Source organism: Amblyomma mixtum, chromosome 2 (genome assembly GCF_055824585.1).
Source record: "Amblyomma mixtum isolate Tamu chromosome 2, ASM5582458v1, whole genome shotgun sequence".
Lineage (NCBI taxonomy): Eukaryota > Metazoa > Arthropoda > Arachnida > Ixodida > Ixodidae > Amblyomma > Amblyomma mixtum.
In genome coordinates, this window is record NC_143013.1 from 244,500,533 (window position 1) to 244,520,908 (window position 20,376).

A 20,376-nucleotide genomic window follows, 5' to 3' on the forward strand; every position below is an offset into this window, starting at 1 on the left:
TCCAATAGTCCATCACTTCAACACCATCATTTGTGGGGCTTGCTGCCAGCAAGTACTGGTTAAACTCCTCACGAAGTGAGCCTATATCGTCCATCAAGGAAATAAAGAGAGGTCGGTAGTCATCAAATGACTAACTCAGCAGCCGCTTCTGGAAGGGATCGAGTACGGCTCTCAGTTTCCACAATGTCAACTGGTTTTCTTCTTTGTCTGAGACGTTCCCTTTCAAAGTGCAGTCCCATTTTGTGGAGATTTTGGCGCTGTCTTGTCTGTCTGTCGGCCGCCTTGGCCGCCTCTCACCTCACCTGCGCGCCAACTGGAGGCACAGCAATTCCGTGGGCACAATTGTTTCAAAAATCGGGAAAAATCGGGTTTTACCCGATATTTTAGGAACATGTTCGGGGTGCAAAAATTGGGTCAAATCGGGTTTTACCCGAAAACGAACCACCCTACCTATATAGGAGATTACATTAGGTCAGTAGGGAATGCAGTTTTTTGTCCTATGCCCCAACGGTACATTTCTTTTTTTTTTCTTTCTGCGCAGGTGGAGCTATGCCGTATGCCCGGCCTGGCCGTGCTGCTGACCTTGGACCACTGCCGCAGCACGGAGCAGCAGAACGACGAGTCCAACTCCGCCGGAGACCTGGTGGCCTTTGTGAGTGGCCTGCTGCTGGGCAGCGACGACAAGGTCCGCACCTGGTTTGCCCAGTACGTGCGCAGCTGCCAAAAGGTGAGCTGGGGTGAAAAAGAAAAGAAAAGCTCAGTGTTGAACTTCACATGATGGAACATCAACGAAGAGCTGAGGGACGGTAGTTGCTTTCAAATAAATTTTGTGGTTGCAAAATTGAGATGCTGTAGGTAGAGAAGGGTGCATGCCACTTTTCTGAAACTGATGTTTTCTGCCAAACTAAACTGTTGTGTGCATTAAGGAAGCCTGCAGTCAGAGAAACAAAGGAAAGCATAGAGGACTTTTCTGTGTATGCATTCTCTTTAATTTGTGGTGTTGATCAATGGGAAGTCAGTAGTGTGATTATTTTTTGGCTGCAAGATAAATTGACTATCGTATGTGACACAAAGTTGACTTGCGAGAAAGTGAAAACAGGATGCTTTTTTTTTCCCTTAACCTTCAATGTGATGTGTTTTCATTATCACCGTTGACTGTTTTCCTTCTTTATTACCCTAAAAAAGTGATAAAAAACTAATAGTGCCACCACGTTGCATCATACTAGAACCATATGTAGTCATGACCTTGAAAACATTCGGCAGTATGCTCATGCCTTAAGTTGGGAAGAGGGTCCTCCCTTAAAGGTGCACTGAAGAGGAATCTGAACTCGTCTTTTTACCGCTGGAACTCGATCTACACGTTTCCAGCATTCTTAGAAACTTCGATTTATTACCCTGTGCGGCCGATTTCCCTAATTAAATTGGATTAACGTTCGGCTCCCGCTTTTTTTTTTTAACTTCCCGCATACGGTGGGAGGAGTTGATCAACGCATCGAGTGCCTTTCAAGCAGTTGCATGGCGACATTGCTTTCGCTTTTATTTTGTTTCTTTTGGGTTGCCATGGATAAGTAGGTCTAGTCAGAGACTACATAGGTGCAAATTAGGCCCACAGAAATAAAAATGTGTATGGGCTCTTTGCTTTCGCCGATCACTACATACCACTCCGCCGATGGCAGAGTGGCAAGCCGCCACTGGACTGGGTGAAAGGTTGGTTGACTCCTCCCGCCGTTTGCGGGGAATTAAAAAAAAAAAAAGAGGCGGGAGCCGGGACCTTTCATCCGATTTAAATTAGGGAAATCGGCCGCACAGGGCGATAATTCGAAGTTTCCAAGAATGCTCGGAACGTGTAGGTCGTGTTCCAGCTGTAAAAATGCGAGTTCAGTGCACCTTTGAGTGGGTGAAGTATGTGTTTCACTGGTGCCTTGCATTTTGGTTCAGTTCAGATGTCAAGCAAGCTGCTGTCAGCAGTGGCTGCATTAAAGTTTCGTTATAAAGTGAGATCAAATGCAGAGATTTCTGTGATAAACTCTTGCCTACAGAAGGGGGAGTCGGGCAAGGGCAGCACCCTGCAGGCCCTGCGCAAGGAGCTGCTGTCCCGTCTCCAGGGTCTGCTGCTCTCCAGCCTGGAGCAGCATGACCTGCCTGACTGCCGGGTGGTGCAGGCCAACGCCCTGCTGCGGCTCTTCTGCGCCCTCCGGGGCATTGCTGCCCTCAAGTCAGTCCCTGCCCTACTCCTCCACACCTCTTCTCTTGTACGCCTTGAGTAGCACATTGGGTGTGCATGTGACCGAAGGACCATGTGGTGTCGGGCACCGCTTACATGCTACACCGGTGGTCCAATGACATTTAACGTACAGCTTTTCAAAGTCACACTATAAGCTTAATTACACAGTTGTGCTCACACGAGCCAGAGGCACACTAGCAGTGCTTGTACTATCAGGATATATCCAAAAACACCTGTGTGCCTGAGCCTGAAAATTTCGGCGGATGAAAGCGGTTGCCAGCCGCCGCTGTGGCTCAATGGTTATGGTACTCGGCTGCTGGCCCGAAAGACGCAGGTTTGATCCCAGCCTCGGCGGTTGAATTTCTTTGGAGGAGAAATTCTAAAGGCCCGTGTACTGTGCGATGTCAGTGCACGTGAAAGAACCCCAGGTGGTCGAAATTTCCGGAGCCCTTCACAACGGCGTCCCCCATAGCCTGAGTTGCTTTGGGACGTTAAACCCCTCAGACCAAACCAAATCAACCAAAGCGGTTGGCACAAAATAACGCTCATGGACTGCAGCTTTGCCCTTGCCACTATCCTCTGCAGGCCCGTCTGTGAGCATGCTGCGTCTCGCATCATAGTGGTGTCGAAAGCTTTAGCACCCATTCACTTTTGCAATCAATGTTTCTCTGGCCAGTTATGGCACGATGCAGTGACGACCTGCGTGGTGCTCACTGTTTTGCGAGCACGCAGCGGTCACACTGCAGTGGCCCTCAGAAGCCGTCAGGACGCTGGTTTTTTATGAGGCCTAGCATTTTCGCACGTGCGCTTTTGCCACGTGCTGGCGCCCGATCCTACAAAGGTTAATGCTACAGTTGGAGATGCTGTAAATGCTGTTTGACCTCAAGTTCCGATGAGCTAGGAATTTCCTAACTTCTGAGTGTTTAGTAGGTTTGAATAATTTGATAATAAAAGTGCGGTGCAACTCAAATCGAGTAGCAAGTGCCATTCACTAATTATTCAGAATTTCAAATCCTCCCACACCCTTATTGAAATCCGAATTCATAAATCCTTGGGGCTTCCAAAGAGCAACAAATTTTACACAATAAAAAAAAAATGCGACAATATATATCAAGCAAGTGGAGACATGAATGGATTGTTTTACTCGTGGTATAGCATACTCGTCAAAAGAGCACTCGTTGCTTCTTCATTTCCACTTTGTAAACAAGCAAACCACCACCTGAAGGCGTTATCACTTCAGCAAGGGATCTCGAAAAGCATGCTTTTTATTGTCGGGCTTTTCTTCACTGGTAAGAACCTTCACAATGCTCCCAATTTCTTTTGTGCCATCATCCATTCTGCATTGATGCTTATCCTATGGGACTTCATTAAACCCACAAAGGTTTTCCTAGAAATGGGGAGCGGATGATTCGTGCTGATGTCCAAAAGGTTCTGTACTTGATGCGCTCTCTTTTTAGGCCTTGAGTTGTGTTTAGAATGTGTTGCTCTTTGGTGCAGCCTTGTGCATGAAAGCAGTCTCAAGTTTTTGATTTTTTTATTTTTTTTAAAAATGGAGGTTATAAAATGAGGTAAACTGAAGAGTTATGGTTTGGCAATCGAAATTTGCTCATTAAAGGGACACTGAGGAGAAATTGAAGTTGACTTGCAGCGACCGAATACCAGCTCCTGATTACAAAAACGCCATTCATACTGACAACAGAGCTCTTGTAACGTAGAAAAGAGAAAGAACCAAATACAGGTATCGCCGCCACAGGCCAAACTCGCAAGTACAAGCTTCATGACGTCATAGGACAAAACACTGTTGCTAGAACCAATAGTTCTAGCAACACTAGGACACGAGAAGCCACGAATCACTGAGGCGCAGCAAATGCATGCGCAAATCTCCTTGACGTCGCCAGATGGCGCCACGTACCCGACAGCTATGCGCGCTCCTGCAGCGCCGGGACCAATCAGCGCCTGCTCACAGCGGTATGCGGGCTCCCGGTATTCCGTTAACGGTAACAAGGTGCACGGTATGCTAAAGGTGTCTATTTGCGAGAACTTCGTTGACGACTTCGAGAACGAGATACATCGTAATGCTGGCAAAACGCCAGTGCAAACGTAAGTGAAGCGACTGTAGCGACGGCCGCAATAGCCGATAGATGCCTTCAATGTGCGGCCGACGGTAGCTTTCTTTTCGGCTGCTGCTGGGCCGCACTGCTGGTCGCCAGAAATCACGGAGTCTGCGTTGCGTCATGTGCACGTCGTGTTTCACGTCACTTAGTCCTGTGTCATCATAGGAGAATCCCAAGTTTGAATCAGAGCGGCGGGAAAAACTTTTTCAACTTCGAATCCAAATTTCTTAGAAATAAATGCATCTTTCGCTGCCGGCCAAGTGGCAACAAAGCCATGAAATGCTGAACAATCGGATTTTGCTATAAAAAAAAATATTAATAGAGCTCTCCTCAGTGTCCCTTTAAGTTAAGTCATTTGTAAAGCTGGAGTTCAGTGGCAGTGCGTTGAAGTCGTGAAACAATTCTTTCTCATCTTAGCGTCAGCCCCGTTATAGTAACGCACTACATTTGGCGATGTATTGGCCGTTCAGTAGGTTTTTTGTCCTCTTTATTTGTTATCAATATAAGATTTGAAATTCGGCTAAAGTTTTCCTGAAACTACACAGAGTTGTTCTCACACCGTGACATCCATGCAAGGTCTGTGTCTCAAACCTGCGGATAAATATATTCATGCCCTCTTTTTCAAATATTAGTAACTTGTAGTGAATATCGGTCCAGGCTTTTCTACGTCTGTACTACTAGACCTTATTTTGTGCATGCAATAAAAAGAAAAAGTTTTGGAGACACTTGAGCTTCACCTTAAAACATGTACGATGCGATAGCTTTATACATGTAACGGACATCTTGTTTACATGATGTATTAAGAACACTAGTAAAACGCAAATCTGCAACATGAAATTACGCTGCTGAGATGAGTGCGAGGCAAACACAAAGAACACACAGTGAACACAAGCCGCGACTGACTGCGATGCTGCCAGGAGAGAAAACTGATCAAATCAGTGAAGGTTGCCGCACACGCTCGGCGTGAACATGGACGGTGGCGAGAGAGAGAGAGAGAGAGAGAGACTCTTTAATGAAGAGCAGAGAATTTAGCCGGCGTTTAAAAATCGCTGGCATGCTACTCTGCGTAGGGAGGGGAATTTGGGAGATAAAGACAGAAGGAGAGCAGAGTGGAAGAGGTAAAAAAACAAAACGAAGATAAAATGCGGCCATGAAATGGGTACTAAGGATGCAATGGCGAGTAATGATGTAACCTATGGAGTGATGGAGTGCATAGTCCGTCAAATGGGCTGACGAAGTTCACTGCACGAAGAATGCATGAAGGTGACGTGCAAGTGAATTTAAAGCTTGTCGAGATGTCCAATGTCTTTTAAATATGTGAATAGAAAAGTCATTGCAAGTCTCTGTTGCCTAAGGCAGGCTAAGGGACCTAAAACTTTGTCCATTGTAAGGGGCAGAGAGCAGAGCTTCTGCATGCAATGTTTATAGTACGCACGCTCGTTAGCATATACAGGGCACTCAAGCAAGATATGCTCCACAGTTTCTATCGCGGCACAGTTGTCACAGTGCGGACTGTCCATTTGTCTAAAACGGTATCGTAAGCCGTTTGTATATGCAGCATTAAGACGAAGTCGATGATAAAGTGTTGCAACAGCTCTGTCTCATCTTCCACTGCGTTACCACTGGCGATGGTGCTGCTATAGCTTTGGCACAGCGGCACTCTGTGGCGTTTCCTAGTTCGGCCAGCGCCACTACACCAGTCAATTGCACCCATGCTGCCATGTCAGCCAGCCTGCCCGGGAATTTTCGCTCCGCCCAAAGCCGACGATGCCACTTTTTCTGCGACACAGGACCCTTAAGCTACCACTTGAAAACCTCAAGATATACTGCGCAGGTTCACAGAAGACGAGATAGTGGTGCTGATGCAGCTGCTGACGTCTCACCCTCCGCCGAGTGCAGCGGGCATTCGCTTTGTCTCCCTGGGGCTGTGCATGCTGCTCGCTTGCCCATCTCTGGTCTCCAGCCAAGAGCACGAGCGCCAGGCCACACAGTGGATCCGCTGGCTCATGAAGGAGGAAAGCTACTTTGGCAGGTGAGGTCAGCCACTGTGGCAGCTCGAAGCTAATGGTATGCTGGTGACACCTGGTGGCAGGGAAAAGAACTTTCTTTACGTGTTTGTCCTGGATTTTGTGGTGTTGGTCTTTGTAATGGGGCTGTTTGGTTGACTGTGGAGCTCGTGCAGAAGCAGTAAAACATACCCAGGGGCCCGTTTTTCTCGCAACGAGGCAGTGACCGGGGAGTTTCCCATGTTTACTCGCATAAAAACGCACTGTTTTTTTCCCGGACAGGAATATAAATTTTTCTTCCCATTTATGAGTGGCAACACCGAAACCCTGTAACTCAACTTCCATGAGAGGGGGAATGGTAATTTTGCCCTTGTTGCATTCCTTGATGCCAAGAGAAGATTTTTGGAGGTTCCTTTCAACAAAATTTCTTAAAAGCTCTTGATAAAAAGCGGCATAACTATAAGTTTGTAGGGACTTATTTTACATGAAATTAAATGGCGTATTTGAAATTAGCATGCAAAAAACGCATGTTCTCTGAAAATTTTATAGTAGAGTTGTGACTTCCTGAACAAAAATTTTTTATAGGTGCTCTTGCCCCTTAAAAGTATGTATGTGCAACTGGGGTCTATTTGTGGTACAGACGGCTTTCTCTCTCTTCTCTTGTTTACTTTTGCCCGCAGGACAAGTGGTGTGAGTGCCTCGTTTGGGGAGATGCTGCTGCTGATAGCGATCCACTTCCACAGCAACCAGCTGACGCCGATAGCCGACCTGGTGTGCTCCACCCTGGGAATGAAGATCCCCATACGCCCAAACAGCCTGTCCAAGATGAAAACCATCTTTACCCAGGAGCTCTTCACTGACCAGGTCAGTCGGGCTGACGAGATGAACTAAGTACGTAGTTACCAGACAGCTGCCACAGATGGTGTAAATTTCACTTCCAGCTCGTCGCTACTACTCCCCACACCATAATGAGGTGGGGTTTAAGTTCCGGAGTACTATGGTGTGGGGTTAAGCCGTCTCTTCACCTTTTACCAATATTCCTGTGACATCAACAATGGCACAGTCTTTGCAGTTGTGATGAAGCATTCCGTGGTCTACAGTAGGCAGGGGCTCTCAAACTGAGCTCCTAGGACTGCCGCTTCGGTTCCTCGTGAAACTAAATCTATGTGTGCCTTAACTCCCGCCTTTCATTTGCCCACTTTATCTTGGGACCAGTCATACCGTATTAGCTGTAGCTGGTTCGCTCTGCAGCTAGTCATTATTACTTGAATTGAGGCATTTTCTAAGGGGCCATGCATCTGCATGCTCTTTTTCGCATGCATGTTAGGTAGCAAAGGATGGAAGACAAGACACACAGCATTCCTCAGCTCCTTTTGAAAGCTGTTGGGGTTCTCCGAGGCTAAGATAATAAAATCTCTTGCAGTAGTAGAAGATATGCAGGCTGCTGTTTCATTGCACCCTTGTGGTTGCATGTCATTGTAGCCTCCTTTGTTGCGCTTCTGTGCCTGTCAGCATGTTGAAAAGGTGCTGTTGATAGAGTGTTGAGCATAATTAAGTCCCTGGGAGAGCCGCTTGTATAGAGGCAGTGAATGCCGATTCCCTGAACTTGAACCAACTTTGGAACTCATGTTAAGCTAGCTGCTAGTGAGAAACATAAGAGCAGGAGAGGTACAGTAGAGGTGGCATTTGAAGTATGATTTGGAATGATAGCTGTTCGATTTTTCGGACTCCAGTCAATAATTTGGACTAGTGCAATATTTTGGTCTTTGTTGAGGAATTGTCGTGCACCTCGTATGAATGTGTACTTATTCACGACCGATATTCCGGACTCTGTGGAGTTCAGAAGTTTGATATTTCGGACTGAAATAAATGGCAGTGGTACAGTGGGGTTGTTATCTCGTATGAGTGCGTACTTATTCACGACCGATATTCTGGACTCTGTGGAGTTCAGAAGTTTGATATTTCGGACTGAAATAAATGGCAGTGGTACTGTGGGGTTGTTTTTTCAGCGCAAAGTTTTTCGACTCAACACAGGCACGAATGAAAAGCTCTCACAGCCAACTGTTGGCTTTTCTCCTCCGTGGAAGGTGCCATCTTAGACTAAATGGAAGGCAATCATGGATTGATTTGGATAGGATTGGCTGTTGGGCCTTCATGGTTGCCACTTTAGTTAATTGCCATCGAGGTGGTCTGCAAAGAAGAGTGTGTGAGCCAGCCCTTGCGATCACATTGAAAACGGGAAAGCAGCAATGTCTGCTGTGGCTTAGCAGACACTGTCCGTGGTACTGGGCAGATGGGAGGGCTTGAGGGGAGGGGTGCAGTCGGAGGTGCTTGCTTCTCACGAGTTTTGTCTCCCAGTCTTCATGACCGCCTCAAATATAATATATGATCACTTGCAAATGGAATATGGGAAACTGTGGAATTCGCAATTTTTCAAGCATATTTTTCCAAGCAAAGTGATTTTTTTAACTGTTCAATTATACAGACCATTTTGCGGGTCCCGCCAAGTCTGAAAAAACAGTCAGTAACTGTGTTTAGAAGAATGCCGGGAGCTTTTTGCCTATTTGTGATGTAGCGAAGGAGTTTTGCCCAAGTTAACGCTGCCGATGAGAACATAGAGTTTAGCCTAGCCTAGCCTAGCCTAGCCTAACCTAGCCTAACCTAACCTAACCTAACCTAACCTAACCTAACCTAACCTAACCTAGCCTAACCTAACCAAACCTAACCTAGCCTAACCCAACCTAGCCTAGCCTAACCTAGCCTAGCATAGCCTAGCCTAGCCTAACTAGCCTAATACAGTAACCTAAGTAAATAAATACAGTAACCTAACCTAACCTAACCTAACCTACGAGGCTGCCTGTTTGGAGGAGCTTGCAGGCAAAGCTACCTCTCCAGTCCACATAAATGCTCGAAATATTGAAAATTGCTCTTGCTGAGCAACCACGTGGTTTGCTCACAATTGCAGGTTGTGGTGACGACTACTCAATAAGTAGCCCACCTGCCTCCTAAGTGGGGCTTTTTTTGTGGATTTTTGCTGATGCTCAACGACCCCATTTTCTGCGACACGATCCCCTTTATTCTGATATACTGCACTGCTGTACTGAAAACACCCTGTGCCCAGTAATGGAAACCAACTCACGGCCAGCTTACAGCCACCGGTTCTTTTTCAACTCAAAATTTATTCATTTATCTGTAAATATAACCCACACAGTAATGGATGCAAGATAGAAAAATGTCAATAGCGGCTCGAACAAGGGAAACAAGTACAGGCGGAAAAAAAATACAGTAATGGAAACGACCGGCAGCCGTTCAAACGGTGGGATGAATAGGTCGACAAAGTGCAGTTCTGGCCCATTTTCCTATTAAATATAATTAAAAGTCCCAGATCCCGCATTTTTTGTTTTTTAATTTGCCTCTGAAAAGAGGAGGAGTCAGCCAACGCGTGGAGTGCCTTTCAGCCAGTTGCTTGGTGGCTTGCCGCTCCGCCGTCGGCGGAGTGATATATAGTGATCGGCAAAAGCAAAGAGTCCTCACGTATTTTTATTTCTGTGGGCCTTATTTGCAGCTATGTTGTCTCTGATTGGATCTATTTATTCAGGGAAACCTAAAAAACAAAATAAAAGTGAAGCCACCATGCAACTGGCTGAAGGAACTCTGCGCATTGGTTGACTCCTACTCTCGGAGGTTGGTTAAAAGAAAAAGGCAGGATCTGGGGCGTTTAGTCCGATTTTATAGAGAAATCAGCTACACAGGATAATAGTTCTCAGTTTCTAAGAATCCTTGGAGCGTGTAGGTATAGTTCCCACAGTAAAAAGACTGTTTCAGATTCCTCTTTAGTGTTCCTTTAATGTCCCAAAGTGACTCAGGCTACGGGGGATGACTTAGTGGAGGGCTGCGGATAATTTCGACCGCCAGGGGTTTTTAACATTCATTGACATCGCTCAGCACGTCCTCTTTTGGGTCAGCAGCTGAGCCACTGCAGCGGCTTCCAAGAACAATGGAATGTCATAATCTGAGGGGCTGATGACTTCTATTTCATTTCCTTTTTGTTCAGGCTGCTTTCTGTAGTAGTTTTTGACTGTGTACTTTTGTGCTGCAATATTGTGTTCGCCTTTGCTCTGTCGTCTTCAGGTGGTCACCGCACATGCAGTCAAGGTAGCGGTGACGCCCAATCTGAATGCCAACACAGCCGGCTTCCTTCCTGTGCACTGCATCTACCAGCTACTCAAGAGCAGAGCATTCACAAAGCACAAGGCAAGTTCTTTTGTACTTTTCTGACCATTATTGGGAAGGTGCCCAGTATATTGATGCAACAGAAGGTCAATGGACGATGGATGGGTGGTTAGAATCAGTAATGAAATGGGCACTGAAAGGAAAAGTTAAGCCAAGGATTAACTTTGGAGACTACCTGGGGTGCATTCTTTACTGCATGAAGAATGTGCTGTTAAGCGAAGTACACTTGTGTTACATCGCTCTATAAAAATGGGACTATGCTGCTTAGTTTCTTCAAAGCAGTTTGCTGTATATAGTGTCACGTAGTGGTGACTGCAGTCTGGCAAACAGGAAAACAACGAGGATGTCTTCGAAACGGAACTCTTTATCTGGGCTGACTTGCGCCCGCAAAGAACTGAATCACTCGGCGGCGGCGTAGCAACAAACGTGCGCGGCGGTCGTCAAACAGAAATAACGGCCGCTGTCGGCCGCGCTCTTTTTAAAGCTGATAGCGTACATTCGAGATAAAGCTTGGGAAGTTACTAGAACATTCTGGCGCAAACTAGAATCGGCTCCGTCCGGATGCGATCGAGATAAATCTAGGCGCGTCTTGCGTCACAAACGAAGCGATAAAGCGGCACGTCGGCAGGCTTGAAACATGAACAAACAGCCACTACAAACGAACGCTACAAAGATTCACGGCAATAGTGTGGAGAGAGGCATTTGTGACCGAATGTGAACCCCTGACGTTGCCATTTGTTCATTTTGGCAACACAGGTGCGCATCAAGGACTGGGTGTTCAAGCAAATTTGTGCCAGCACGGCCCCGTTGCATCCCATCCTGCCGGCCCTGGTCGAGGTGTACGTCAACTCGGTCATCGTGCCCAGTTGCAAGAGCTCCTCCCAAGAGACCACCAATGAGCCGCTCTCCGAGGAGGAGGTTGCCTCCATGTTTGGCACTGCTCTTCAAGACGGAACTGCCCTCTTTGACAGCAGCAGACGAGGTGGGCATTGGGCAGTGAATGGGCAGGAGGGGCCTCTGTGTCCTACTTGCTAGGCTGATTGCATCACCTGGCACACTAGCAGTCAAGAGAGATGGCCGCGAAATGCAACCAACCACGGCCAAAACAGAACCTATGCTTTAACTCTCAGAGCAATGTGTACTGATATTTCATGTTCATTTGGGTACTGCCAGTTGCAAGCACTGCCATGTATTTCATGTTTGTTTGTGCACTCGGAATAGGCTGCCATTACAAAATATTTTGTCATAAAGGCTTACGTTATTTACTGGACATCAAAAATGCAGCCCTTGCAGTATGAGTTCAGAATCCAAATTTAAAACCACGCAGATTGAATTATCCACAGTATTTAAATTTTACTGAATTCTAGGGGTATCAGCTTACAAAAGATTGGTAAAGTCACACTACCCATAACATTTACTGAATTAGCTGCATTAGACAGCCTTACCTCTATGTAGACTTGTGGGCTACATCTTTGTGTTTAACACTGGTGGCTTCATTACAGGCTCGAGTTCTAAAGAAGATGCCAATGACATGACTGTGCCTCAACTGCTGTTGCTGTACTACCTGCTGCTCTATGAAGACACCCGTTTGAACAACATGAAAGCCATTGTTTCCTCTGGCCGTAAGGTGTGTTTCCTGCTCAAGCAGAACCCAGTGCTTGAAGTTTAAAAAAAAAAGACACAAAAGTTGACTGACTGCATGTCATCTTGTCCTTTAGTTCTGCAGGTTTACAGTCAATCCCGGATATATCGAATTATTGCCTATATCGAACAGTTGGAAAATTTCCTAGGAAGTCCCATGCAAGAGTATTGCAAATTTGTTTGCGTTTATCGAACGTCCATGCACCCCATATTTGATATACAGTCGACGACCGAAAATTCGGACACCTGATTTTTCGGACATGCTTGATTATTCGGACTTTTTCGCGGCACCGCGACATGGCCCATAGAGCCAATGTGTAAGAGCGCTTGAAATTTCGGACGCACCGCAACTGACCACTCGATTTTTCGGACCTCGTTCGCACTCGCCGCCAGTACCCAAGCCGCCATATAATGTGTACAGTGGAACCTCATTAATTCAGACTGCAGGAGATATCGAAAACTTGATCAAACAAAACGAAATTCAAGCTTAAAGGGAGCCTCTTGCGACGCTGAAATTCTGCGCGAGTCGGCACATTGCGCTCGCGTGTTTTCGAATTCGTACTGTCCTTGAATGTCTTCCACCGCACGAACATTAACCGTAGTCTGAGTTCACGGAACTCATCTGTGCCGAGTCTTTAGTCCCGAACACGGAACGCGAATACGATCGCGGAGCGCTTGATCGCGGAGGCTACGCGCACGCCGTGGCCTCCGCGATTGAAGCGCGCTTCGGGCCGCGCCGCGCCGCCGGATCTTATCGCGCCGCCGGATCTTATCTCGGCCGCGATCTGCTCCGGCGCTGCGCCGTTCGCGGAGGCGACGCGCGCGCACCGGAGCTTCCAAGTGCCGTCTATGGATGGCGCCGTTGGATGGCGCCGTGATCATTATCTTTTCTCTGCCGCGATTTTCCGCTGTTCACATCGGCATCAGTATCCCCAGCTCCAGCCTTTCGTGGCGTGTTAGCATGCGTGCTAGCGCGTTCGCCGTGATAGTGGCTTTCGCGTGCTGCCGCCGAGCTTCACAGTTTTAGCGCGATGGGCAAGCACCTTAAGCTACACGGCTGGGAGTTAGCTCTCGAACGCGGTCGGAAAGCGTGCGGCGGGCGGGAAATTCGACGTGGCCGAGAAGTGCGTCCGATGATAGTGCAACCAAAAGAGAAACACAAGCTGCAAAAAGCGCGCTTTCCGAGGCAAGCCGTGCGAGTTTCCTGAACTGGAAGAAGAGCTGCTCCTCTATGTGATGGAATTTCGGAACAACGGCTACGCGTTGACAGCGGACATGCTGCGCGGCTTCTTTTGGCATGAGCGTGCACCAGAGCGCAGCACCAGCTCAGGAGTCTAAATACTTCGCGAGTGACGATTGAACGTAGAATAAATGTCGCTCAATCCCTGGTTGGTGTGTTTTTACTTTAAAAAAAATTTTTTTTCGCATATCGCGTGTATGGGCAGCACCCCGAAAATTGGCCCTCGAATCTAGAAAAAAAAAAGTGCGGCCCTTATACGCGTTTATACGGTATTTCGCGCGGCAAAATAGACTCATGAGGAGCTTTAGAATGTGTGCAATACAATTGGCCGCTTTCTCCGGCATAGTGGAAATAAGTTCGCGATTTTTTCGGTGAAATTTGATTTTCCGGACTGCCCGATTTTTCGGTCGTTTTCGCGGTCCCTAGAGAGTCCGAAAAATCGGTCGTCGACTGTATCGTACTTCGTGCCACGCCACACCCCAGCAAGTGCGCTTCTCCCGATATGCCTTGCCCTGGAGGTAGGCTTCTCCCATCGCTGTGCACCCCTGCAAATAGACTTTTCCTAATGGTGTTCATGATCCTCCCGAAATCTCATCTCGTGCGCGGCGCTGGCGTTGGACACCCTCGTGTGGAGCTGCACAAGTAAGAGTCACGTGGTGATAACTTTTTGTGGTGTGAAAGGAAATCGGAATGGCCATAGAGACATGTAAGGGGCAGGGAAGAGGGACACTGTGCTGGCCGCAGGCGCCAAATTTCTGCATGCCGGTTGACTAACTTCGTTGGCGTAGCCAAAACAAGCGATGTCAGTAAGCTGTCCCCAAAGTTTTGGCTGTCACTGCTGTCGGTGCTGTTTGGGCATGTGACTACTGCGGCACTGCGTGCAGTGCGATGGTCGTTCTTTTCACTTTGTTCTCAAGGCCAATGTGAGTTCGCTGGCAACTTGTGCGGTGCTGTGCGTTTTCTTTCTGCTTTGGCTGCTTTTTCGGGGACCATGAACATGAAAAAATACAAGAATTGGGACTTGTCAGCTAAGGCGGACATCATTCAACGGGTGGAGGCCGGTGAGAAAAAGTGGTTGGTCGCTGATGCGTTTGGAATTCCTCGCAACGCGCAGAGTACAATCCTGAAGAACAAAGCTGGCATGAAGCTGAAGGCAGCGCAATCCATTTGTCCTGGAGCGTGTTGTATGCATGCTTCAACCTACGATAAGGTCGAGAAAGTTGTGTACGCCCTGTTTTTAGAGACACATGCCAGAAACATCTTTGTTGACGGCCTGATGCTCGTGGAGAAAGTGAAATGGTTGGCTGTAGCCTTTGGAGAAGAGAGCTTCACTGGTGGCACTAGTTGGCAGCAGCATTTTAAGAGTCGCTTCAGCATCGTCGGAAAGACCCTCTCGGGTGAAAGCGAGGCGACCAACAGCACTGGCTCGGAGAAGTGGCTGTCCGAAGGGTGGCCAGAGATTTGGGACAGCTTTTCATTGTCGCAGATATTCAATGCAGATGAGACAGCTGCTGCCGCTGATGGGGATGCTGCCAAATAAGACTCTCCACCTGAAGGGCAATGCGTGCCATGGTGGAAAGAACAGCAAAGTGCGTGTCTCGATTTTGCTCACTGCAAATATGGATGGGTCATACAAACTGCGGCCACTGGCTATCAGCAAAAGCAGGCCACCACGCTGTTTCAAAAGTAACGGAAGGCCTGCTGTTTCAATACGCATTTAATAAGAAGGCTTGGTTGATCACATATCTTTTCACCGAGTGGCTCCGAACGTGGGATGCCGAACTGGAGAAGTCAGGCTGCTAGGTTTGTCTTCTTCTCGAGAACTGTTCTGCCCGTCAGCGGAGAGGCTTGAACCTTCCGATCAGGGCCTCGTGAAAGCGTTTAAAATTGGTTACAGACAGTGACTGGTGCAAAGGCTCCTAATCAATTTTCGGTTGAGAATCGAACTCAAGGTGGACCTCCTTGGAGCCATACATATGTTGGCTGGGGCCTGGAATGATGCAAAGCACAATCGTGAACTGCTTCTGCAAAGCAGGGTTTGTGGTGAGTTCAGACGTCAGGTGTCTAGACCCAGTCTAGTGCTGACGATGACATGCAAGCCGTTGCAGATCATTCTGATGCTGAGATTGCATTCAACGTCATTGATATCGAGGAAGCGGACCTGAGCAGTGGCGAAGGTACCCAGCTGTCATGCACTGTGGCTGAACTTACATCCTCATTCAGTGTCATTCATCGCTGTTGTGGCGCAATGGACTTTCTCACTTGGATACCATCAACAAGCTTGAGGACAGCTTAATGAACTTTATGGCGCAGGAGAAGATTCAAGCTGAGCTCACAAACCTTTTTCTTTTCAAATAAAATGCGTTGGTTGTGGAGTTGTGCTTTTTGTTTTTTGTGGACTTTGGAGGAGCAAATCGGTAAGTTCCCATTTGTCACGATGCCAGGGAAGTTGTCTGAGATATGAGCAGTTTTGAAATAAGCATCTAATAGGTGTATTTTGTATTTCGAATTATCAATATTCAAACTTTTTCATGATCCCCTTTGAGTTTGATATATCCGGGATCGACTGTATTTGTAAAGTTGCTTTGCAACAATTATAATCGTACAAAACCTGAGACTTCGTGTGCACATAGATGGCGGAAAGATCGGAGAATGTTCATTTCTGTCAGCTGTGATTTCATCCCATGGCCCCTTGTGCTCGCTGTTTCTTGTGTGCGTTGTCTTTTTGAGCATTCAGTTATTCCCGGTAACATGTAATGCATCACAGAAGGGGACCAAGCCTTGTTCTCATCTAAAACTTGAAAAAAAGTGGTCGCCTTTTCTTCTTTGTTGTCTTCTATCTCCATCTCGTTCCGTCGTATTGTGCAGGTGAAGCGGTACGGAGCTGACCTCTTCTCCCAGCTTCCCATTCGGTACCTGGTCATGCGGGCACAGCGGGAAGAGCGCTATGCGGGCCTCTTTCCACCTCTGCTGCGTCTGCTAGCATCGCACCACCCACACCTCTGCATGGTGGATGACTGGCTCCATGGGGAAGGGGCCGCTGCAGTCACCGCTCTGCCCCACCGCCGCTTTGGGCCTCGCCTGGGTCCACGGGCGCCCTGCACCGTGCCAAGCCTTGGGCAGGGTAAGCCATGCACAAAGCCTCATTTGTCTTAACACGTTTTGGCGGGCTAGTTGGTTAAGCATCTTGAATAAACAGCGCGAATGAAGACTAGCACAAAAGACAAGGAAACGGACGACACAGCGCTGACTAACAACTGAGGGTTTATTGCTGATCATACAAGTATAAATACATAGATGTCGGCAGAGAGGGAAAGATATACAAAGTGCAAAAAAACCACAAATGTGACAACAGCAACAGAAGCACGCTAGAAACCAGCAGAGATTGTCAGCCCCCAGGAGTGACAGCTCTTTTTGCAGAAGTGTTAGCGAGGGAGTGCTGATACATGCATATTGAAGCTGGGAAATGCATGTATCAGCACTCCCTCGCTAACACTTCTGCAAAAAGGGCTGTCACTCCTGGGGGCTGACAATCTCTGCTGGTTTCTAGCGTGCTTCTGTTGCTGTTGTCACATTTGTGGTTTTTTGAACTTTGTATATCTTTCCCTCTCTGCCGACATCTATGTATATTTATACTTGTATGATCAGCAATAAACCCTCAGTTGTTAGTCAGCGCTGTGTCGTCCGTTTCCTTGTCTTTCGTGCTTGTCTTCGTTCGCGCTGTTTATTCAAGACTCATTTGTCTACTGACATGCCTGGCTTAACTATGCCACAGTAATTTTCTCACATTTTTGGGATACAGTCAAACCTTGCCATTGTAAGAGAGTTCAATATAGCCGAAATTCGTAATATAAAATTTTGTCTGAAACAAACGCAAAAGCAGCACAGTGAAGGAACTGCATCTGTGAAGGGACAGCAACTGAGGTGACCCGTACTATAAAAACAGAGATATTTTCCCAGGTTTTACTGATGTTTCGAAGGCACTTGCGGCGATCCTGAAGGCCGCCGAAAACCAAGTGTTATTTAAATTGGCTTCCCCGCATAGCACCGCACGCTCGCATTGGCGGCAGGTAAAGCATCAGCAAGGGTGGTTTTTACGCATTACAGCTGTGTGCGTGGAAAACAGTACATCAGTGTAAAAGGATTTATTGTTTTCACCACCTCCGTGACAGCTGACATGAGCACAGGATGTTTACCGCAAGGCTACAACTGTCCACGCTGCTGGTTCCAGACACTATCGATGGATGCAAGAGGTGTGAATGCATGCTGACTGCTGGTCTGCCAACCTGCCACGTTGCTGTGTCTTCCATGGCGCTTTTGAGATAAAAGCGCGAACCTTGACGTCAATGCGTGCCGCACCACGTCACTTGTGTACTGTGGTGAAGCCTGCCGCCTGGTGTCAGATCGGGCACCGCTTGGCAGCGGGAAGATCGATATATCCGTTTTATGGGCAGTCACGTTCGATATATCGAGTATAAATTGCAAGTGTTTGCTATAAATATTTAAGTTTGATATAGCCAATAATTCGTTATACCCTTGTTCGTTACGTCAAGGTTTGACTGTACTGGGGCATTTCTCTGTTCCTTGTACTCCAATAGCAGTTGGGAAGGGAGCATTGCAAAACATTGTGGATGGAAAGCATAGTTTGCCGTCATGTTGACCAAGATTTTATGCTGTGCCGAGCTTAGCCATTGTGCTGCAGTCTCCTCAGATTGTGCGATGCCAACATTATTGTTTGATGGCTGCCGCGATGGCTCAGTGGCTATGGCATTCGGCTGCTGACCCGAAAGACGCGGGTTCGAACGTGGCCATGGCCGTCAAATTTTGATGGAGGTGAAATTCTAGAGGCCCGTGTGCTGTGCGATGTGAGTGCACGTTAAAGAACCCCAGGTGGTCGAAATTTCCTACCAAATTTCCTAAGTGTTTCTTAATTTCGTAAGTGTTCCTACTGACTGTGTCCCTTCTCACTTGTGTGCAGCCTTCACTCGCCTGCACAAGTGCCCCATAGACCTGATGTCCCAGCTGGATCGCCTGAACACACTGCCGCTGCCCCAGCTGTGGCCGTACGCCCAGCCGCTCGTCTCCAACCTGTCTTTGCTCCTGGAGGAAGGAAGCCCACGGCAGGCAAGTCCATTTTCTAGGGAATAGACCGCGAATATTTTCAAAGCTCGAGAATTCAAGAAAACAAGCTGCTGGTCAAGGAAGTTCTGACACTTCCACGCGATCCCACCGCTGTGAATGTCGGCACGCGTTGTGCACATGGCGCGGTGGCCGAGTCCGCAAACTTGACCTTTGACGGCTGCATGGTTCAGCACGTTGCTGGCGAATGCACGTGATGGGACAAAGCCCAGATGCGAAAGGAACACACTGTGGCAGGGACTGCGTTGCGCTTGCTGCACAGAAGACCCGAAAGGCGACGATAGTGGTGCCATTCCTGCTGCTTTTGTGTCATGGTGGTCCTAGAGCTGTCATTAGCCAGCCAGAGTCCCTCCCATCACGAACAGTAGGTGCCAATCTACTGTTCGTAAAACATTGCATCGCACCTAACCTAACAGTAAGCAGGTAGTGGACATGAACAGAAGAGAATATGAACCACATTCGGTCTGTCGGCTGTTGTGAGCATCCCACAGTGCCTCTGACAGTGTGAAACTCCCAGCTCAAGATTCGCATAAGGAGTGGGAGTGCTTCAGAGTAATTAACGGGAAATTTTACATTGTTTGCGGTTTGGTAAAAGTTATTTTGGCACTGTTTAGGTAATATCAGTTGCACCTCATTACAGTCGAACTTCATTATGGCTAACTGGTGCAAAAATTTCAAAATAGCCAAAGTTTCTAATGTAAAATTTTGTCAGAAATGCAAGCAAAAACAGCTCAATTGAGTCAGTGAAGGGATGGCATAAGGCAACACCTATTAGAGAATGCAGAGAGACCGCTTCCGAAGTAAGGTGTTTGCGGAGATTCCGGACGTCGCGAAAAAACGAGCGCCAAATGCCAATTAGCTTGGCTTTCCTGCACAGCACCCAGCTAGGGTAGTTTCTTTGCATTACAGCAGTGTCGAATGGTAAATGGTACATGAAAATGAAACCTGTCGCACCATCTCGTTGACAGCAAGCGGGAATGTAGAATATGGTTACTGCTGTGTCCAAGCGCTGTCAATGGGGGTGAGTGGTACAAGTTTGTCAACCGTCTGCCCGCCAGGCTGCCAACCCTCTGTGCTGCTATATCTTTCGTTGCCGAGTCTGAGATAAATTAGAAAGTTTTAGCAGAGTGTGATCCAGTATCACTACCATGATTCTCTTGTGCGGCCATCCAGCTGCATAGTGAAAGGTGTGCATCCCCTGGGACCATCTGCGCTTCCTGCAGAAGCAGATCGCGGTAGTGGATTAACGATGACGGTAGTGGATTAAAGATCATGCTGTGCTAAAATTCTCTGAGGTGTTTTGCACTTTAGTAGGGGCGTTTTTTGCGATTATTTGCCTCGGCTTGTCGTCAGGTCATGGAACGAACCAAGCAAGTGTGGTGGCGGCTCAACGAGGTGTTTCCTCGGCGGTTGTGGGTGCTGACAGCCAACGCTTTGAGGCTGCCTTGTCGGGTGCGGCCCCTCACCTTGGACGACCTTGTCTTGGACCCACTGCACGTCCTACGCTGTGACACTCGTGTCTTCAGGCGAGTTTTACTTGAAATGTTCACCACTTGACTTCAGTGTTGCCACTGCTTGCATGTACTCCAGGGTCACTAAATCTATCTACCTTAGGAAATGACCTCGTGGTAGCAAGAGGAAAGAGGGGTGGGCCACTTGTGAATGATCAAACTGACATCTACTTGTCTTTAAACTGAGCACCCTGTGTTTCTTTTTATACTAACTTATAAATGTGGTGGTGGCATTGCGCCTCATCCAAACTGTGGCATGTTATGCACT

At 47.6% G+C, this 20,376-nt stretch overlaps 1 protein-coding gene across 2 annotated transcripts in view; it reads left to right on the plus strand.

Annotated features, from left to right (window-relative positions):
• The window catches only part of IntS2 (integrator complex subunit 2), a 47,946-nt gene that overhangs the window by 12,129 nt on the left and 15,441 nt on the right, over positions 1-20,376 (plus strand). For both annotated transcript variants that reach the window (XM_089573437.1, XM_089573438.1), the window contains 10 exons: positions 542-727; positions 2,040-2,215; positions 6,173-6,370; positions 7,025-7,208; positions 10,476-10,598; positions 11,334-11,559; positions 12,080-12,204; positions 16,327-16,582; positions 18,437-18,582; positions 19,951-20,123. In XM_089573437.1, coding sequence (XP_089429563.1) covers positions 542-727; positions 2,040-2,215; positions 6,173-6,370; positions 7,025-7,208; positions 10,476-10,598; positions 11,334-11,559; positions 12,080-12,204; positions 16,327-16,582; positions 18,437-18,582; positions 19,951-20,123 — 1,793 coding nt within the window. The remainder of the gene's footprint in view (positions 1-541; positions 728-2,039; positions 2,216-6,172; positions 6,371-7,024; positions 7,209-10,475; positions 10,599-11,333; positions 11,560-12,079; positions 12,205-16,326; positions 16,583-18,436; positions 18,583-19,950; positions 20,124-20,376) is intronic.